At 44.4% G+C, this 18,805-nt stretch overlaps 1 protein-coding gene across 1 annotated transcript; it reads right to left on the bottom strand.

Moving 5' to 3' along the window:
- Window positions 1–1,212: 1,212 nt before the first annotated feature.
- On the bottom strand, window positions 1,213–17,796 carry LOC134965367 (indolethylamine N-methyltransferase-like). Its single transcript, XM_063941834.1, has 3 exons — window positions 17,646–17,796; window positions 13,195–13,402; window positions 1,213–1,636 (listed from the first exon to the last, which is right to left on the bottom strand). Exons 1-3 carry the CDS (start codon window positions 17,794–17,796, stop codon window positions 1,213–1,215), a joined length of 783 nt encoding a protein of 260 aa, XP_063797904.1.
- Window positions 17,797–18,805: the final 1,009 nt, after the last annotated feature.

The raw sequence follows: 18,805 nt of genomic DNA, 5'->3' as shown, positions 1-18,805 counted from the left end.
TAAATGTCTGTGTATGCAGCCACTTCAGCAACATACCTGCATCATTCCCATAACACTCCCATAAAATGGACCCTCTCCATGCATATGAATAGACACCTTCCTGTTATCAACCACTCACCATTCAGGAATGCCTACTTGTATACAGTATTTATAATGATTGCAGGGTGTCACACACTGCACCACTATAATTATACTGGACTTACTGCCCCCGTGGCCTCTTTCCTGGTGACTTGTAGTAGAGATGTCTCCAGGAACAAGGTGCAGGTGCCATGTTCCCATAGATCTGATTATACAGAGTACACAGTGGCACAAAGCCAGAGTCTATTGCACCACCAGACAGAAGGGGTCCTGCATGGAGGCTGCACACAGGTCTTCTCCTCTATTAAACTGCCCCTGGGAGTGCACAAAACATTTTAAATACACTTCTGCATGCATTTGTCTAAAATTGCTTCCACTCTGTACAAACACAATCAGGACGCATGCTCAGTGAGACTTAGACACATGCACAGTAGGGTTGAGTACGGGAGACTTATAGGCCCTACACACTGGGCGATAAACGAACTTGTTCATTAATGAACGAGATACCGTTCATATATTTCACTGTGGAGGCACCAGCGATGAACGATGTGCGGCCCTGCGCTCGTTTATCGCTGGTGCCCCGTCGCTTGTGCATGCAAGCCAATATGGACGATCTCATCCATATTTGCCTGCACTGCTATGGAGCCAGGTGACGGGGGAGTGAAAAAACTTTACTCCCCCCGTCACTGCCACCCCCACCGCCGGGTCGCCCTTCAGCCGTATCTGCCATCGGGCAGCTCGGCGGCGGGTCGCATAGTGTGTAGGGCCCATTAGAATGCGGGAAGTCAAATTACTGACAGCTGCATTCCGACAATTACAATCCCAACACTGCAGACATAAGTATTCTAACCCTCTCCCAACCCTGACTCTAATCCTAACCCTCCCTTCCTGCAGCTTTACCCTAACCCTCCCCCTTGTGAGTAAACCTAACCCTTACCACCCCGCAGCCTAACCCTAACCATCTGCGGCAGGATGTCAGCTTTCAGGACTCTGGCATCAGTACTCTGATAGGTGTCGGGATTACAGCACCAGTATTCTGGCCACTGGCATTTCATATGTTGACCTACATCCCACATAGTATAAAGAAAATGCTCAACTGCACCCAGATGCAACATGTGACTCAGAATCAGGCCCTTAATACTTTCTATGAGCTGTGATACATATAACTGCCTCATAGTCTATAAGGTCACTCACTGCTGTTCTTTTCTGGACTGCACAGTGGTCAATAATAAACCCTTCATCAGTGAGGACTTTTCTTACAAAGTTCTCATCATATTTGAACACATGTACCCTGTCCTGTCTAATCATAAAATTAGTTGTATTTAAAGACCCCACCAATATCAAGTATCCATCAGGTTTTAGCATCTTCATAATTTTCCTGAGATTCATTATATAATCATCTTGGTCTTTGCTGATGAGTTCCAACAGCACTACACTGATGACACAGTCTGCAAGTGGGAGCACCTCCGGGTCTGTGAGATTCTCTTTGTCATTGTCACATTTCATGATCTTTGTTATTGCTGTCTTCAATGTCTTGTCTTTGTCCTGACACTGGTCGCTGAAATATACAAACAAAAACAGGTTCATTGGGATCTTAGACTTGCCATGCAACCGCATGAGACATAAGATATAGGCCGCCATTTACAGTATAAAGCATGGTGATAAAGTACCAGCCAATCAGCTCCTAACTGACATGTTACAGGCTGTGTTTGAAAAATGACAGGAGCTGATTGGTTGGTACTTTATCACCATGCTATTTCGCAATCTCCAAAGCTTGATAAATCTGGGCCATAGTTTTGTATTGAGATTCAATGAGTGGGAAGGTATAATTTAAGGAGGCATTGTTTGTTTTCTGGAAGGGTTTCTCGAAGGTGGAGATTGGGCATTATTCTTTACTTTCAATGAGACACCCCTTTTTTCTTCCAGGTGCATTTTATATGGCAGTGGTGGGAAAAAGTGATGGTCATTGCATTGGATTTATTTTTTATTTATTTATTAACAGTTTCTTATATAGCGCAGCAAATTCCGTTGCGCTTTACAATTTGAAATAACAATAACAAACTGGGTGATAACAGTCATAGAGGTAGGAAGGCCCTGCTCGCAAGCTTACAATCTATAGGGAAATAGGCATATGTACACAAGGAAAGGTGCTATCTATTGCATAGAATGAGAAGACGTGAGGATATATGTGGACTGTACAGAGTGGATGTAATTTGATAGGAAGGTTTATGAAAGTTATGTGGGTGGTTCAGGAATTTGATACGCTTGCCTAAAGAGGTGAGTTTTGAGGGAACGCTTGAAGGTTTGGAGACTAGAGGAGAGTCTTATTGTGCGTGGTAGGGCATTCCACAGAGTGGGTGCAGCCCGATGAAAGTCCTGCAGTCGTGAGTGGGAGCGAGTAATGAGTGTGGATGAGAGACGCAGGTCTTGTGAAGAGCGAAGAGGTCGGGTTGGGAGATATTTTGTGATAAGCGAAGTGATGTACGTTGGTGTAGTTTGGTTAATGGCCTTGTGTGTGAGTAAAAGTTTTTTATATTGAATGCGGTAGAGTACACGTAACCAATGGAGGGACTCACAGAGTGGATCTGCAGATGATGAACGTCTAGCGAGGAAGATAAGCCTCGCCGCTGCATTCAGAATGGATTGTAGTGGTGAGAGTCTCGTTTTGGGAAGACCAGTTAGGAGACTATTGCAATAATCAATGCGGGAGATAATGAGAGCGTGGATTAGAGTTTTAGCAGTGTCTTGTGTAAGGTATGGTCGTATTTTGGATATGTTTTTTAGATGCATGTAACATGATCTTGAGACAAATTGAATGTGGGGAACAAAGGACAGATCAGAGTCAAGGATGACACCTAGGCAGTGAGCTTGTGGGGTAGGGTAGATAGTCAAGTTTTCAACAGTGATAGAGATATCAGGTTGGTACCTACTATTGGCCGGTGGAAATATAATTAACTCTGTCTTTGAAATATTAAGTTTGAGGTGGCGAGATGTCATCCAGGATGAGATGGCAGAAAGGCATTCAGTGACACGGTCCAGTACAGATAGGGACAAGTCAGGGGAGGATAGGTAGATTTGAGTATCATCTGCGTACAGATGATACTGAAAACCAAAAGAGCTGATTAGTTTACCAAGAGATGAGGTATAGATAGAGAAAAGCAGAGGACCCAAGACTGAGCCTTGCGGTACTCCAACTGAGAGAGGTAGCGAAGAGGAGGTAGATTCAGAGAAGCGAACACTGAAGGAGCGATTAGATAGGTACGATAGGAACCAAGAAAGGGCTGTGTCTTTAAGACCTAAGGATTGTAGTGTCTGTATGAGAAGAGAGTGGTCTACAGTGTCAAATGCAGCAGATAGATCTAGAAGAATAAGTAGTGAGTAGTGGCCTTTAGACTTTGTAGTGACCAAATCATTAACCACTTTAGTCAGTGCTGTCTCTGTGGAATGTTGGGAACGGAAGCCTGACTGAAGTGGGTCCAACAACGTGTATGAGTTAAGAAAGTGTGTGAGTCGAGTGTAGGCAAGTCTCTCAAGTAGCTTAGAGAGACAAGGGAGCTGAGAGATAGGGCGGTAGTTTGAGAGAGCATTAGGGTCAGAATTTTGTTTTTTTTTTAAATGGGAGTAATCACTGCATGCTTGAAGAGTGAAGGAAAAATACCAGTAGAGAGAGAGAGATTACAGATGTTAGTTAAGGTAGGGATGAGCATCAGAGACAGAGCTTTACTTATTTGTGAGGGTAAAGGATCAAGAGGAGAGGTAGTAGAGAAGCAGGATGAGAAGAGTGATGATACTTCATCTTCATTTGTGGGATCAAATGAAGAAAGAGTGCCAGAGGGTTCAGGTAAAGAACGGAGCAGGTCACTGGCTGCCGAAGAGCATACCATTTCATCTCGGATCTTATCAATCTTCTCCTTGAAGTAGGAAGCAAGATCCTGTGCTGGTGGGGTAGGTGCGGGAGGATTCAGAAGTGATTTAAATGTACTAAAGAGTCGTTTGGGGTTAGAGGCTTGAGCAGAGATAAGAGTTTGGAAATATGTTTGTTTGGCAGTGTCCAGGGCATTTTTATAAGAATGGTAGACTGTCTTATATGTGAGGAAGTCACTTGAAATACGAGATTTACGCCACTGACGTTCAAGTTTTCGTGTGAGTTTTTGTAGTTGTCTTGTTAATTTGGAGTGCCATGGTTGACATCTAGGCCTACGTGGAGTGTGATGGGTAGCTGGAGCCACTTCATCAAGGGCTAGTTCTAGAGTCTCATTAAGGTGTGATACAGCCATCTCAGGAGAGGTGAATGCAGAAATAGGTGAAAGCATGGAAATCAAATTGGATACCTTTATCTGTGACACTCAGCTCCTTCCAGTTTTTTTTTTCCATTGCGGAGATTTATTCTCTGCTTAAAACCCAGATATAATCAATTATAAACAGAGAATAAGACTGAACATGATCAGAGCATAATATTTGTACAGCACTTACATGTGGGATCTCAGAGCATTTGTGGCACTATTGGGTTAATGGGAGCATTTACTGGCATGTACAATTATGATTGGAAAATAGGTTATCCTGGCGCCAATAGCAGTATAATCCCAACAGACAATTGTGAAAATTGCTGCTGCACACCACCCGAGTTTTACCAATTCTCTCAAACATAGGAATAGAGAAAAGTAGTAAGTAGCGCAGCACACAAAGGTACAATAACCAATAAATATCAAATATCTTAAAAAGTTTATCTTTATATATATATATATATATATATACACTGCTCAAAAAAAAATAAAGGGAACACTAAAACAACACATCCTAGATCTGAATGAATGAAATATTCTTATTAAATACTTTGTTCTTTGCATAGTTGAATGTGCTGACAACAAAATCACACAAAAATTATCAATGGAAATCAAATTTATTAACCCATGGAGGTCTGGATTTGGAGTCACACTCAAAATTAAAGTGGGAAAACACACTACAGGCAGTTCCAACTTTGATGTAATGTCCTTAAAACAAGTCAAAATGAGGCTCAGCAGTGTGTGTGGCCTCCATGTGCCTGTATGACCTCCCTACAATGCCTGGACATGCTCCTGATGTGGTGGCGGATGGTCTCCTGAGGGATCTCCTCCCAGACCTGGACTAAAGCATCCGCCAACTCCTGGACAGTCTGTGGTGCAACGTGGCGTTGGTGGGTGGAGCGAGACATGATGTCCCAGATGTGCTCAATTGGATTCAGATCTGGGGAACAGGCGGGCCAGTCCATAGCATCAATGCCTTTGTCTTGCAGGAACTGCTGACACACTCCAGCCACATGAGGTCTAGCATTGTCTTGCATTAGGACTAACCAGGGCTAACCGCACCAGTATATGGTCTCACAAGGGGTCTGATGATCTCATCTCGGTACCTAACGGCAGTCAGGCTACCTCTGGCGAGCACATGAAGGACTGCGCGGGCCCCCCAAAGAAATGCCACCCCACACCATTACTGACCCACTGCCAAAACGGTCATGCTGGAGGATGTTGCAGGCAGCAGAATGTTCTCCTTGGCATCTCCAGACTCTGTCACTTCTGTCACATGTGCTCACTGAGAACCTGATTTAATCTGTGAAGACCACAGGGCGCCAGTGGCGAATTTGCCAATCTTGGTGTTCTCTGGCAAATGCCAAACGTCCTGCACGATGTTGGGCTGTAAGCACAACCCCCACCTGTGGACGTCGGGCCCTCATACCACCCTCATGGAGTTTGTTTCTGATCATTTGAGTAGACACATGCACATTTGTGGCTTGCTGGAGGTCATTTTGCAGGGCTCTGGAAGTGCTCCTCCTGTTCCTCCTTGCACAAAGGTGGAGGTAGCGGTCCTGCTGCTGGGTTTTTGCCCTCCTACGGCCTCCTCCACGTCTCCTGATGTACTGGCCTGTCTCCTGGTAGTGCCTACATGCTCTGGACACTATGCTGATGGACACAGCAAACCTTCTTGCCACAGCTCGCATTGATGTGCCATCCTGAATGAGCTGTACTACCTGAGCCACTGGTGTGGGTTGTAGACTCCATCTCATGCTACCACTAGAGTGAAAGCACCGCCAGCTTTCAAAAGTGACCAAAACATCTGCCAGAAAGCATAGGAGCTGAGAAGTGGTCTGTGGTTACCACCTGCAGAACAACTCCTTTATTGGGGGTGTCTTGCTAATTGCCTATAATTTCCACCTGTTGTCTATTCCATTTGCACAACAGCATGTGAAATTGATTGTCAATAAGTGTTGCTTCCTAAGTGGACAGTTTGATTTCACAGAAGTGTGATTGACTTGGAGTTAAATTGTGTTGTTTAAGTGTTCCCTTTATTTTTTTGACCAGCGTGTGTATATATATATATATATATATATATATAGTGTATAGAAAGAGAGAGAGATATTAGCTGTTTTATCTGTTCTTTGCACAAACGTTTCTTATTTTCACGGTTGTAAATAGACATGAGTGTTAAAAAATTGGTAAATCTATAGAGATGTAAATTTGAGATGTCTTTATGTAAATAAATATTAATCCATGGTTCTTGGTGTTACCCGAGGAGCACCTGAGCAGATACAGTAAAAAAGGACAGGACTATTTTTGTTGTTTTATTAAGTTCTACCCACTGGAGGTGCAATCCAAATTTTCATCCGATTGTCCGTTTGGGCATTATTGTTCACGATATGCAAGCCACGCATTGGTATTGACGTCATTATGTCAACCCCCTGTTTATCCCCTTAGAGGAGGTTTATTAAAATTCTAATTATGTAGTTTTCCTATTTCCAACCTAAAGAATACCTACTGTATGTTAATTTTAATCTTCCTTACATATCAGGAAGTAAGAGAAATAGTGATGAGTAAGCCAATAAGTGAGGGCTTTCACATTTATATACAGGTATATATATATATATATATATATATAAATGATAAATATGGTTGTGCAGTCAATGTCCTCGGTTCTTTTTATTATGAGTCCATATCCAATGGATGTAAATGCAGGCACCTCTTTCACAGTTATTAACCGTAAACTGTGGCTCCAAAACATGTACACTAAAAGAAAGTGAGGGCGCACTCAGTGAGATCAGGTATCAAAATATATTTACTAAAAATAACAGGCTCACGTACATCTCAGTTTAAAATCCTAAGATTATGGAAGATTCACCAGTGCCTCCGGACAGCAGCTAGCAGCTTACTCCAAACAGCTTTAGGCAGCTGTAATTTTCCTCAGCATCTCAGCTCATGAACCTGGTGTTCAACACCTGTGTGCCAATCATGTCCTTTAAGACCACTTCCAACGCGTTTCATCTGTGTTGGAGTTCGTCACCCCCTGACGAAGTCCAACAGTGATGAAACGCGTTGGACGATTGGGAATACCTGCGTTTAGTCAGTTACCATCCACAATCTGCTTCCTCCTGTCAATCACCTTGCGAACGCCCATGCAAATGGATTTTTTGAACCATCCCGTCGCTGACAGACGATCCCCTTTGTACTTGTAGTGATGAGCACCGGAAATTTTGCGGGTTTTGTGTTTTGGTTTTGGGTTCGGTTCCGCGGCCGTGTTTTGGGTTCGAACGCGTTTTGGCAAAACCTCACCAATTTTTTTTTGTCGGATTCAGGTGTGTTTTGGATTCGGGTGTTTTTTTCAAAAAACCCTAAAAAACAGCTTAAATCATAGAATTTGGGGGTCATTTTGATCGCAAAGTATTATTAACCTCAATAACCATAATTTCCACTCATTTTCAGTCTATTCTGAACACCTCACACCTCACAATATTATTTTAAGTCCTAAAATTTGCACCGAGGTCGCTGGATGGCTAAGCTAAGCGACCCAAGTGGCCGACACAAACACCTGGCCCATCTAGGAGTGGCACTGCAGTGTCACGCAGGATGGCCCTTCCAAAAAACACTCCCCAAACAGCACATGACGCAAAGAAAAAAAGAGGCGCAATGAGGTAGCTGTGTGAGTAAGCTAAGCGACCCTAGTGGCCGACACAAACACCTGGCCCATCTAGGAGTGGCACTGCAGTGTCACGCAGGATGGCCCTTCCAAAAAACACCCCCCAAACAGCACATGACGCAAAGAAAAATGAAAGAAAAAAGAGGTGCAAGATGGAATTGTCCTTGGGCCCTCCCACCCACCCTTATGTTGTATAAACAGGACATGCACACTTTAACCAACCCATCATTTCAGTGACAGGGTCTGCCACACGACTGTGACTGAAATGACGGGTTGGTTTGGACCCCCACCAAAAAAGAAGCAATTAATCTCTCCTTGCACAAACTGGCTCTACAGAGGCAAGATGTCCACCTCATCATCATCTTCCGATATATCACCGTGTACATCCTCCTCCTCACAGATTATCAATTCGTCCCCACTGGAATCCACCATCTCAGCTCCCTGTGTACTACTTTGTGGAGGCAATTGCTGCTGGTCAATGTCTCCACGGAGGAATTGATTATAATTCATTTTAATGAACATCATCTTCTCCACATTTTCTGGATGTAACCTCGTACGCCGATTGCTGACAAGGTGAGCGGCGGCACTAAACACTCTTTCGGAGTACACACTTGTGGGAGGGCAACTTAGGTAGAATAAAGCCAGTTTGTGCAAGGGCCTCCAAATTGCCTCTTTTTCCTGCCAGTATAAGTACGGACTGTCTGACGTGCCTACTTGGATGCGGTCACTCATATAATCCTCCACCATTCTTTCAATGGGGAGAGAATCATATGCAGTGACAGTAGACGACATGTCCATAATCGTTGTCAGGTCCTTCAGTCCGGACCAGATGTCAGCATCAGCAGTCGCTTCAGACTGCCCTGCATCACCGCCAGCGGGTGGGCTCGGAATTCTGAGCCTTTTCCTCGCACCCCCAGTTGCGTGAGAATGTGAAGGAGGAGATGTTGACAGGTCGCGTTCCGCTTGACTTGACAATTTTGTCACCAGCAGTTCTTTGAACCCCAGCAGACTTGTGTCTGCCGGAAAGAGAGATCCAAGGTAGGTTTTAAATCTAGCATCGAGCACGGTGGCCAAAATGTAGTGCTCTGATTTCAACAGATTGACCACCCGTGAATCCTTGTTAAGCGAATTAAGGGCTCCATCCACAAGTCCCACATGCCTAGCGGAATCGCTCTGTGTTAGCTCCTCCTTCAATGTCTCCAGCTTCTTCTGCAAAAGCCTGATGAGGGGAATGACCTGACTCAGGCTGGCAGTGTCTGAACTGACTTCACGTGTGGCAAGTTCAAAAGGTTGCAGAACCTTGCACAACGTTGAAATCATTCTCCACTGCGCTTGAGACAGGTGCATTCCACCTCCTATATCGTGCTCAGTTGTATAGGCTTGAATGGCCTTTTGCTGCTCCTCCAACCTCTGAAGCATATAGAGGGTTGAATTCCACCTTGTTACCACTTCTTGCTTCAGATGATGGCAGGGCAGGTTCAGGCGTTTTTGGTGGTGCTCCAGTCTTCTGTACGCGGTGCCTGTACGCCGAAAGTGTCCCGCAATTCTTCTGGCCACCGACAGCATCTCTTGCACGCCCCTCTCGTTTTTTAAATAATTCTGCACCACCAAATTCAAGGTATGTGCAAAACATGGGACGTGCTGGAATTTGCCCATATTTAATGCACACACAATATTGCTGGCGTTGTCCGATGCCACAAATCCACAGGAGAGTCCAATTGGGGTAAGCCATTCTGCGATGATCTTCCTCAGTTGCCGTAAGAGGTTTTTAGCTGTGTGCGTATTCTGGAAAGCGGTGATACAAAGCGTAGCCTGCCTAGGAAAGAGTTGGCGTTTGCGAGATGCTGCTACTGGTGCCGCCGCTGCTGTTCTTGCGGCGGGAGTCCATACATCTACCCAGTGGGCTGTCACAGTCATATAGTCCTGAGCCTTCCCTGCTCCACTTGTCCACATGTCCGTGGTTAAGTGGACATTGGGTACAACTGCATTTTTTAGGACACTGGTGAGTCTTTTTCTGAGGTCTGTGTACATTTTCGGTATCGCCTGCCTAGAGAAATGGAACCTAGATGGTATTTGATACCGGGGACACAGTACCTCCAACAAGTCTCTAGTTGCCTCTGCAGTAATGATGGATACCGGAACCACGTTTCTCACCGCCCAGGATGCCAAGGCCTCAGTTATCCGCTTTGCAGCAGGATGACTGCTGTGATATTTCATCTTCCTCGCAAAGGACTGTTGGACAGTCAATTGCTTGGTGGAAGTAGTAATAGTGGGCTTACGAGTACGACTTCCCCTCTGGGATGACCATCGACTCCCAGCAGCAACAACAGCAGCGCCAGCAGCAGTAGGCGTTACACGCAAGGATGCATCGGAGGAATCCCAGGCAGGAGAGGACTCGTCATAATTGCCAGTGACATGGCCTGCAGGACTATTGGCATTCCTGGGGAAGGAGGAAATTGACACTGAGGGAGTTGGTGGGGTGGTTTGCGTGAGCTTGGTTACAAGAGGAAGGGATTTACTGGTCAGTGGACTGCTTCCGCTGTCGCCCAAAGTTTTTGAACTTGTCACTGACTTATGATGAATGCGCTGCAGGTGACGTATAAGGGAGGATGTTCCGAGGTGGTTAACGTCCTTACCCCTACTTATTACAGCTTGACAAAGGCAACACACGGCTTGACAAATGTTGTCCGCATTTCTGTTCAAATACTTCCACACCGAAGAGCTGATTTTTTGGGTATTTTCACCAGGCATGTCAATGGCCCTATTCCTCCCACGGACAACAGGTGTCTCCCCGGGTGCCTGACTTAAACAAACCACCTCACCATCAGAATCCTCCTGGTCAATTTCCTCCCCAGCGCCAGCAACACCCATATCCTCCTCATCCTGGTGTACTTCAACACTGACATCTTCAATCTGACTATCAGGAACTGGACTGCGGGTGCTCCTTCCAGCACTTGCAGGGGGCGTGCAAATGGTGGAAGGCGCATGCTCTTCACGTCCAGTGTTGGGAAGGTCAGGCATCGCAAACGACACAATTGGACTCTCCTTGTGGATTTGTGATTTCGAAGAACGCACAGTTCTTTGCTGTGCTTTTGCCAGCTTGAGTCTTTTCATTTTTCTAGCGAGAGGCTGAGTGCTTCCATCCTCATGTGAAGCTGAACCACTAGCCATGAACATAGGCCAGGGCCTCAGCCGTTCCTTGCCACTCCGTGTGGTAAATGGCATATTGGCAAGTTTACGCTTCTCCTCCGACAATTTTATTTCAGATTTTTGAGTCCTTTTTTTACTGATATTTGGTGTTTTGGATTTTACATGCTCTGTACTATGACATTGGGCATCGGCCTTGGCAGACGACGTTGCTGGCATTTCATCGTCTCGGCCATGACTAGTGGCAGCAGCTTCAGCACGAGGTGGAAGTCGATCTTGATCTTTCCCTATTTTTGGAACCTCAACATTTTTGTTCTCCATATTTTAATAGGCACAACTAAAAGGCACCTCAGGTAAACAATGGAGATGGATGGATACTAGTATACTTATGGATTGACGAGCGACTGCCGACACAGAGGTAGCTACAGCCGTGGACTACCATACTGCGTCTGCTGCTAATATAGACTGGATGATAATGATATAAAAAATATATATATATCACTACTGCAGCCGGACAGGTATATATTATATAATGACGGACCTGCTGGACACTGTCAGCTCAGCACTGCAGACTCCTAAAGTAAGCTACTAGTAGTATCAAGAAGATAGAAGAAAAAAAAACACCACAGGTAGGTGGTATACAATTATGGATGGACTAGCGACTGCCGACACAGAGGTAGCTACAGCCGTGGACTACCTTACTGCGTCTGCTGCTAATATAGACTGGATGATAATGATATAAAAAATATATATATATATCACTACTGCAGCCGGACAGGTATATATTATATAATGACGGACCTGCTGGACACTGTCAGCTCAGCACTGCAGACTCCTAAAGTAAGCTACTAGTAGTATCAAGAAGATAGAAAAAAAAAAAACACCACAGGTAGGTGGTATACAATTATGGATGGACCAGCGACTGCCGACACAGAGGTAGCTACAGCCGTGGACTACCGTACTGCGTCTGCTGCTAATATAGACTGGATGATAATGATATAAAAAATATATATATATATCACTACTGCAGCCGGACAGGTATATATTATATAATGACGGACCTGCTGGACACTGTCAGCAGAATGCGTTTATAGAATAAAAACACCACACGACGAGTGTTTAACTTTTTCAGGCAGACAATCACAATATACTGGTGGTCAGTGGTCACTGGTCAGTCACACTGGCACTGGCAGTGGCACTCTGGCAGCAAAAGTGTGCACTGTTAAAATATGTACTCCTGCTATAACTGCTCCCCAGTCTCCCCCACAATTAAGCTGTGTGAGCAGTGAGCACTCAGTACAGTCAGATATACAGTATTACATAGATGATGCAGCACACTGAGGGCACACTGAGGCTGAGCACAGATATGGTATGTGACTGTGTCACACTGTGTATCGTTTTTTTTCAGGCAGAGAACGGATTAAACTGGTGGTCACTGGTCACACTATCAGCAAGTAGTACTCCGTCCTAATATGCTCCCCAAAATTAGTAAATCAAGTGTCACTCTCTACTCTCTCTCTAGTCTACAGTCTAAACGGAGAGGACGCCAGCCACGTCCTCTCCCTATCAATCTCAATGCACGTGTGAAAATGGCGGCGACGCGCGGCTCCTTATATAGAATCCGAGTCTCGCGATAGAATACGAGCCTCGCGAGAATCCGACAGCGGGATGATGACGTTCGGGCGCGCTCGGGTTAGCCGAGCAAGGCGGGAAGATCCGAGTCTGCCTCGGACCCGTGTAAAAAGGCTGAAGTTCGGGGGGGTTCGGTTTCCGAGAAACCGAACCCGCTCATCTCTATGTACTTGTCCGACGTGCATGTGCATTCCAGTGCATACGCATGCGCAGTTAGGATCTGATCGCCCGCTGTGCGAAAACACACAGCAACGATCAGATCTGAATTACCCCCAATGGCATGAGCTGTACAACAGATATTTCTTTCATCCCAGGCTAAATGACTCCCAGTGTAAAGCATTTGGAAAAGTTTACTGTGTATTGATAGATGTTTTGAAAAATATGTTTTCTTACCTGTTTCCTTCTAGGCATTTAATATATGGCATTATGTGAGACCAATCAAATGCTCCAGTACGTGTGTTAATCCATTTGTTCAGCTCCATAATACATTGCTCAGAGCACTTCAGCACAACGACCTGTTTGAAATATCCACTGGCTGTATAGAGATGATGAATGATGGATCCAGTACTGATGTCAATCAAAAGGTCTCCCTTAATGTGACCTGCAGGGAAAGATCCCAGTGATTACAGAGTGTAATATGTTATGTATCATCTATTCTATGTATCACTCTGTAATGTCCTGTTACAGGTAAGCAACTGCCTCACAACACACATGCTGCTCCTTCAGTGTAATGTATGAGATATGTAAGTACTTATTTGATCAGCAAATCCAGTAACTGGAGCCACCTTTCCTGGCTAAACACACAGGCATTTACAGACCTCAGAAGTGTCCATAATGTGCCATAATATAAACTCTTAGAAAACATGCACACTTACACATGTCCCCATCTGTTGTGGCTGCTGTATGTATCGCAGCTCACAAATCCCAGCTTAGCATTGTTTACGGTACGCTATGCCAGCTGGTGGTTGCATACATATACATGCTCCTGATGCCTATTTATTCTAATGGGAGCCGGCTAGCGTTGTGTACGCAATGGCATGCCATGGTGCATACACATCGCAATCCTGCTACAGTACGCTGCTATAAGCATCAAGGCTATAGTGGGATACATCTTTAGATATTAATGATGCCTGGTGCAAGTGAGAAACCAGTTCCCTATGCTAGTGTCAGTCACAATGCAATTCACTATGGAGTCTGTGCTATGATATGCATCATCTGTATATCTATGTGCGACTGAGTCTGTATGTGAAGCACACCAGAACTTGGCATGGAAACAAACTGCTGCTGCTGCACTGTAGCACTTAGTATACAGATTTAGAGACTCATTACTTGGGCCCAAGCTTATCTGAGGGTACTGGCAGATGCCTGAGCCACCTGTTGATGATAAATATCCCTGTCCATAGTGTATGCATAGTGGTCTTCATTCATTGTTTTAGAGGGGGCATTACCATAACTCCAGGATTTTACCATGCCCCTCATATCTTCCAGGCCCCACAATATGTTTTGCCAGCCCTTCCCCTCTCAGCGCTACACTAGGCAGGAAGCCTTATCAGCAAAAGGTATTTTATCCTTCTTTTATGGGGACTGTGCAGCATATTGCTGGCATGGCTCGTGCCTCCTCTCTGGAGCCTACACCTCCTCAGTGCTGCAGCGGGACCTGTGTGGGGGTGGTAGTCATGTGACCGCCGGTCGGCTGACCGACAGTCACATGACCTCCTCCGTGAGCCCGACGGCTCACTATCCCGATGGTCGGCATGCCGACCAACAGGGACTATTTCCACTCGTGGGTGTCCACGACACCCATAGAGTGGGAATAGAACCCGTGGCGACCGCAAGTCGCCACCAAGCCCGCAGCGTGGCGAGCGCAGCGCCGGGATCCCGGCGTCGGTAAGGTCACCCGTACTACACCCCTGTGTGGCAGCACCAAAGAGAAAAGAAATGACTCAACAATTAAGTGGGGATAGATGTAGGAATAAAAACAATTGAGAAACAAAATTAAATGTGGAGAATAAAGGTGTTGGTTAGGACTAGTAGGTCTTATTATGTGGTGAGGGCAATGGCTGTGGAGGCACTGGCTAGTATCAGATCCAGATTACACAAACATCTTTGATCTGGTGGAGATTTTGACTATAAAAAAGATTGGAATAATACAACGATGACATGAATGATTTATAAGTAATAAATATATTTTGTTTTATTCTAATAATTTTAATAGTCAAATCTATGGAGTGTACTGAAGCATGAGAGGTAAAGGTCTACTTCCCCTGCCTACACTGACCTCCTGGGTCCAGGGGGGCTGAAACTGCACCAATTTCTTTGGCATTTACTTCTCCAGAGTCCTACACTGGCAGCTGCAGTACAACATAAATCACTATATAAATGGCCGCCATGACATCTCCCTGCAGAACTGCACAGTAGACTGGCACAATGCCCCTGGTGAAGGAGTGTATCAGTCTATAGCTTACCAGCAGAGTGCTATAGATAATGGTGTTCCATCCCCACCTACTTTTTTCTTGGTCTTGTCTAAGGCCAGTTCAATTGCTTAGTTTGCCCCTGCTAGGCCTGGTCATCTGACACGGTGATTACATAGGGATCTTCAGTCTACACTGTTTTCAATATACTGTAACTACAGTATGACAGTGGACAGATCTAAAGCAGTAATGCATATTCCTACAGCTGGGTACACACTTGTCCAATCCCTGGGAGATCAGACTCCCCACCGACGGGTTTGCCTGACATTAGACAAGTATGTACCCTCCGCCTGCTGACCCCGTACACTTCTTGCCTGTCAGGTCTCCTGGTTTTTAAACCTGCTTAAAAACTAGGAGACCATGATCACTTTCCAAACAACTGACTTTGTAGTGTGTAGGCCGCAGAGATTGGAGCAGGCGACCGATCTTCGGTCCCGGCATCCCAGCACACTATCAGTCCACTGCTGCTGTGGGACGCGTTGCTTGTGGCTGGAATTTGTGGAGGGTGAGGCTGTGGAGGGCATGGCGATGATGACGGCATGTGCATGGCGGAGGGTGGCAGGCAGCGCCGTCATGGCGGCGGGCCGGTGGGCTTTACATTTACAGCAGAGTTCGGCAGCGGGTGAGGATTCCTATTTTTAAAAAAAGCACTGTATCACTATTTTTGAAATTTAAGATGGCAGCAGCTAGCCAATCTCAGCTCGCTTCGCCATCACCCCACCCTTTTGTGCCAGCAGGTGTCAGTTCGATGATGGAGGAGGATGGAGGAAGAGCTCCAGAAGATAGAGGATGCTGGGAAAGTCATGGATCAACAGCGGCCATGAAAAAGAGCAAAAAGGTCCCCGCCCCCCAGGTGAAGGTGCTGTATAATAAAACACTAAGACAATTGGTGTCCTGTTTTTATTTTAATATTTATTTTACAGTCGGCCTATAGGTACCAGTGGGCTTTCAATACCTCACATGCTGGTACTTGTGGTTCTCCAAGTACCAGCATGCAGAGAGGGCTTTCTGGGACCTGTAGTCCCCCTGTGAAAGACAACAATTTATTTTTAACTAGTGGACTTTTAACTCGGCACCCACAGCCCAGGAGTGACGGAGATATCGCCGGGCTTCAGCCCAGGCCTTAGATGCCCTAGAGAGAGGGGATTCCTTTATTGGGGAGTCCCCACTTTCCCATGAATCCCTTGCCTGGGCTGACTATTTAGGGGGGATGGATGCTTCAGCCAAGGTATCCTGTCAAGTGTGTCCTCTGGCTGTGGCATTACTCCCCTGCTAGTGGAGTCAGGTGCTGGTTCTGAAAATATGGAGGACCCCTACTCATTCTGTTACCTATATTTTTAGAACGAGGGCCAGCTCCAAGAAACCGGTCCTGGTTTATTAAATATGGGGGACCCCTACATGTTTTGTTCCCCGTATTTTTTGGACCAGCGCTGGATGAAAGAACCCGTGGCAGGTTAAGCCTATTGGGGTAAACTACATATTATTATTTTTTATAAAGGAACATTAACATGTTCTCCCCATCCCCTCTTGACCATTATAATTAATTACATCACTCAATAATATATCCCCGTTTTCCAACAGCCAAATAAATTTTTTCAGCAGAATTGGTCACAGATTGGTCTGCTGAAAAATTGGAAAATTGCGTAGCAAGGATTGGCTGTAGAATCTGCAAGCAGATCTGCAGAAGGATTGTATAAACAGTCTGATCTGTGGTCTGATCTGCCGAGGATTGGACATGTGTGTCATCCAGTATGTACTTTACACTGTCATGTTCAGTCATCAAAGACAGACCCATAGGCTTTGCATTTATTAAATGAAAAAGGTAATTCTTCCCTCTAAACAAATGCATCTAACAATTGAAATAAATAATCTTACATCCATCATAACGTATCATTATTACAATTTATTTATATAGGGGGTAATTCCAAGTTGATCGCAGCAGGAATTCTGTTAGCAACTGGGCAAAACCATGTGCACTGCAGGGGAGGCAGATATAACATGTGCAGAGAGAGTTAGATTTGGGTGTGGTGTGTTCAATCTGCAATCTAATTTGCAGTGTAAAAATGAAGCAGCCAGTATTTACCCTGCACAGAAATAAAATAACCCACCCAAATCTAACTCCCTCTGCAAATGTTATATCTGCCACACCTGCAGTGCACATGGTTTTGCCCAACTGCTAAAAAATTTCCTGCTGCGATCAACTTGGAATTACCCCCATAGTCCGAACATTTTATACAGCGCTGTACAGAGAATATATTTGACATGCACATCAGTCCCTATCTCATTGGAGAATACAGTCTAAATATCCTAACACACATCTGTGCACATGCAATCACTCAGACTAGTGTAAGTCATTTAGTATAGTATACATACCCTCATTTAAAGCACGGTGTAAACATTCCATTGGAAATTTAATTGTATCATCTCCAAAGATCATTTCTTGTTTGTTAGAAAAATATGTTTCCAGATGTTCTCTAGAATCAAAGCCGTGTACAGGATAGAATTTATGTGAGCTGGAATCCATCTTGTATTATTGTATCACAGACTGGCTGACTCTCACGTCTTCCCTCTTATATATGACTGGCCCAGAAAATCTGTTTATATTTACCATGTTCCAGTTATTAATATTCATCAGTAACCAGGATATCAGTGTTATAACATGATGGTTTATCAGCCTCAGGATCTGTCATGGGAATGCAGGTGACAGTGTGATCATCTCCTAAAGCAGAATAAATTATCATAATATTAATGTTTTACTTTTATATTTAAATATAGTAAAATATTAACGCAATTTTATTATAATATTTATAGTGCAAACACATAATGTATACAAATATAGGGCCTGTCATTGTGGATTCAAAATTCATTTTTAATATATTATCATTTTGACATATTCATTTGTTTTAAAGTTAAATGTAAGTATGAACAGTGAAAGTAGAATACTAATAATAGATATATGCCAACAAGCATGTAATTGTGAGGGAGAATAAAAGTAGGTGGGGAATACAAACATAAGAAAAAGGGAAAAAGAGATGGAAGATGAAAAAAGAAAGAAGAGATAGAAAGGAAAGACAATAAAAATTGTAAGTGCGTATTGCAATAATATATTAAAACAAACACCTAAGAGATCAAGGTGATGACAATTATAGTCCTAGAAGTGCAGCTGTAATAAGAAGAGCTAGACTATGCTAGCACAACTATTGTGTCAGATCATTAAATTATATTAGAGGCATTGTAGTAAAGCTGCATCCAGCAGTAATATACTGTATGCCATTGTATTTATAGGATGCCCTTCAAAGCTTGCTACTCATTACAGAAGTTACCAATAATGGAATTTTGATTCTCAATAGTCTTTTTTTATGAGTAAAGATAAGTGAGTCCCTTGCTGTTTTGGCCACCATGTATTGGGCTTTTTTTATTCAATTTATAATTGTACCCTCTTTTGTGTAATCTCTTATCTCACACACACACACACACACGCACACACACGCACACACACACACACACACACACACACACACACACACACACAC

Source organism: Pseudophryne corroboree, chromosome 10, assembly GCF_028390025.1.
Source record: "Pseudophryne corroboree isolate aPseCor3 chromosome 10, aPseCor3.hap2, whole genome shotgun sequence".
NCBI lineage: Eukaryota > Metazoa > Chordata > Amphibia > Anura > Myobatrachidae > Pseudophryne > Pseudophryne corroboree.
Note: the sequence above shows the minus strand (reverse complement) of the source record. Positions and strands in the feature narration are given on the sequence as shown.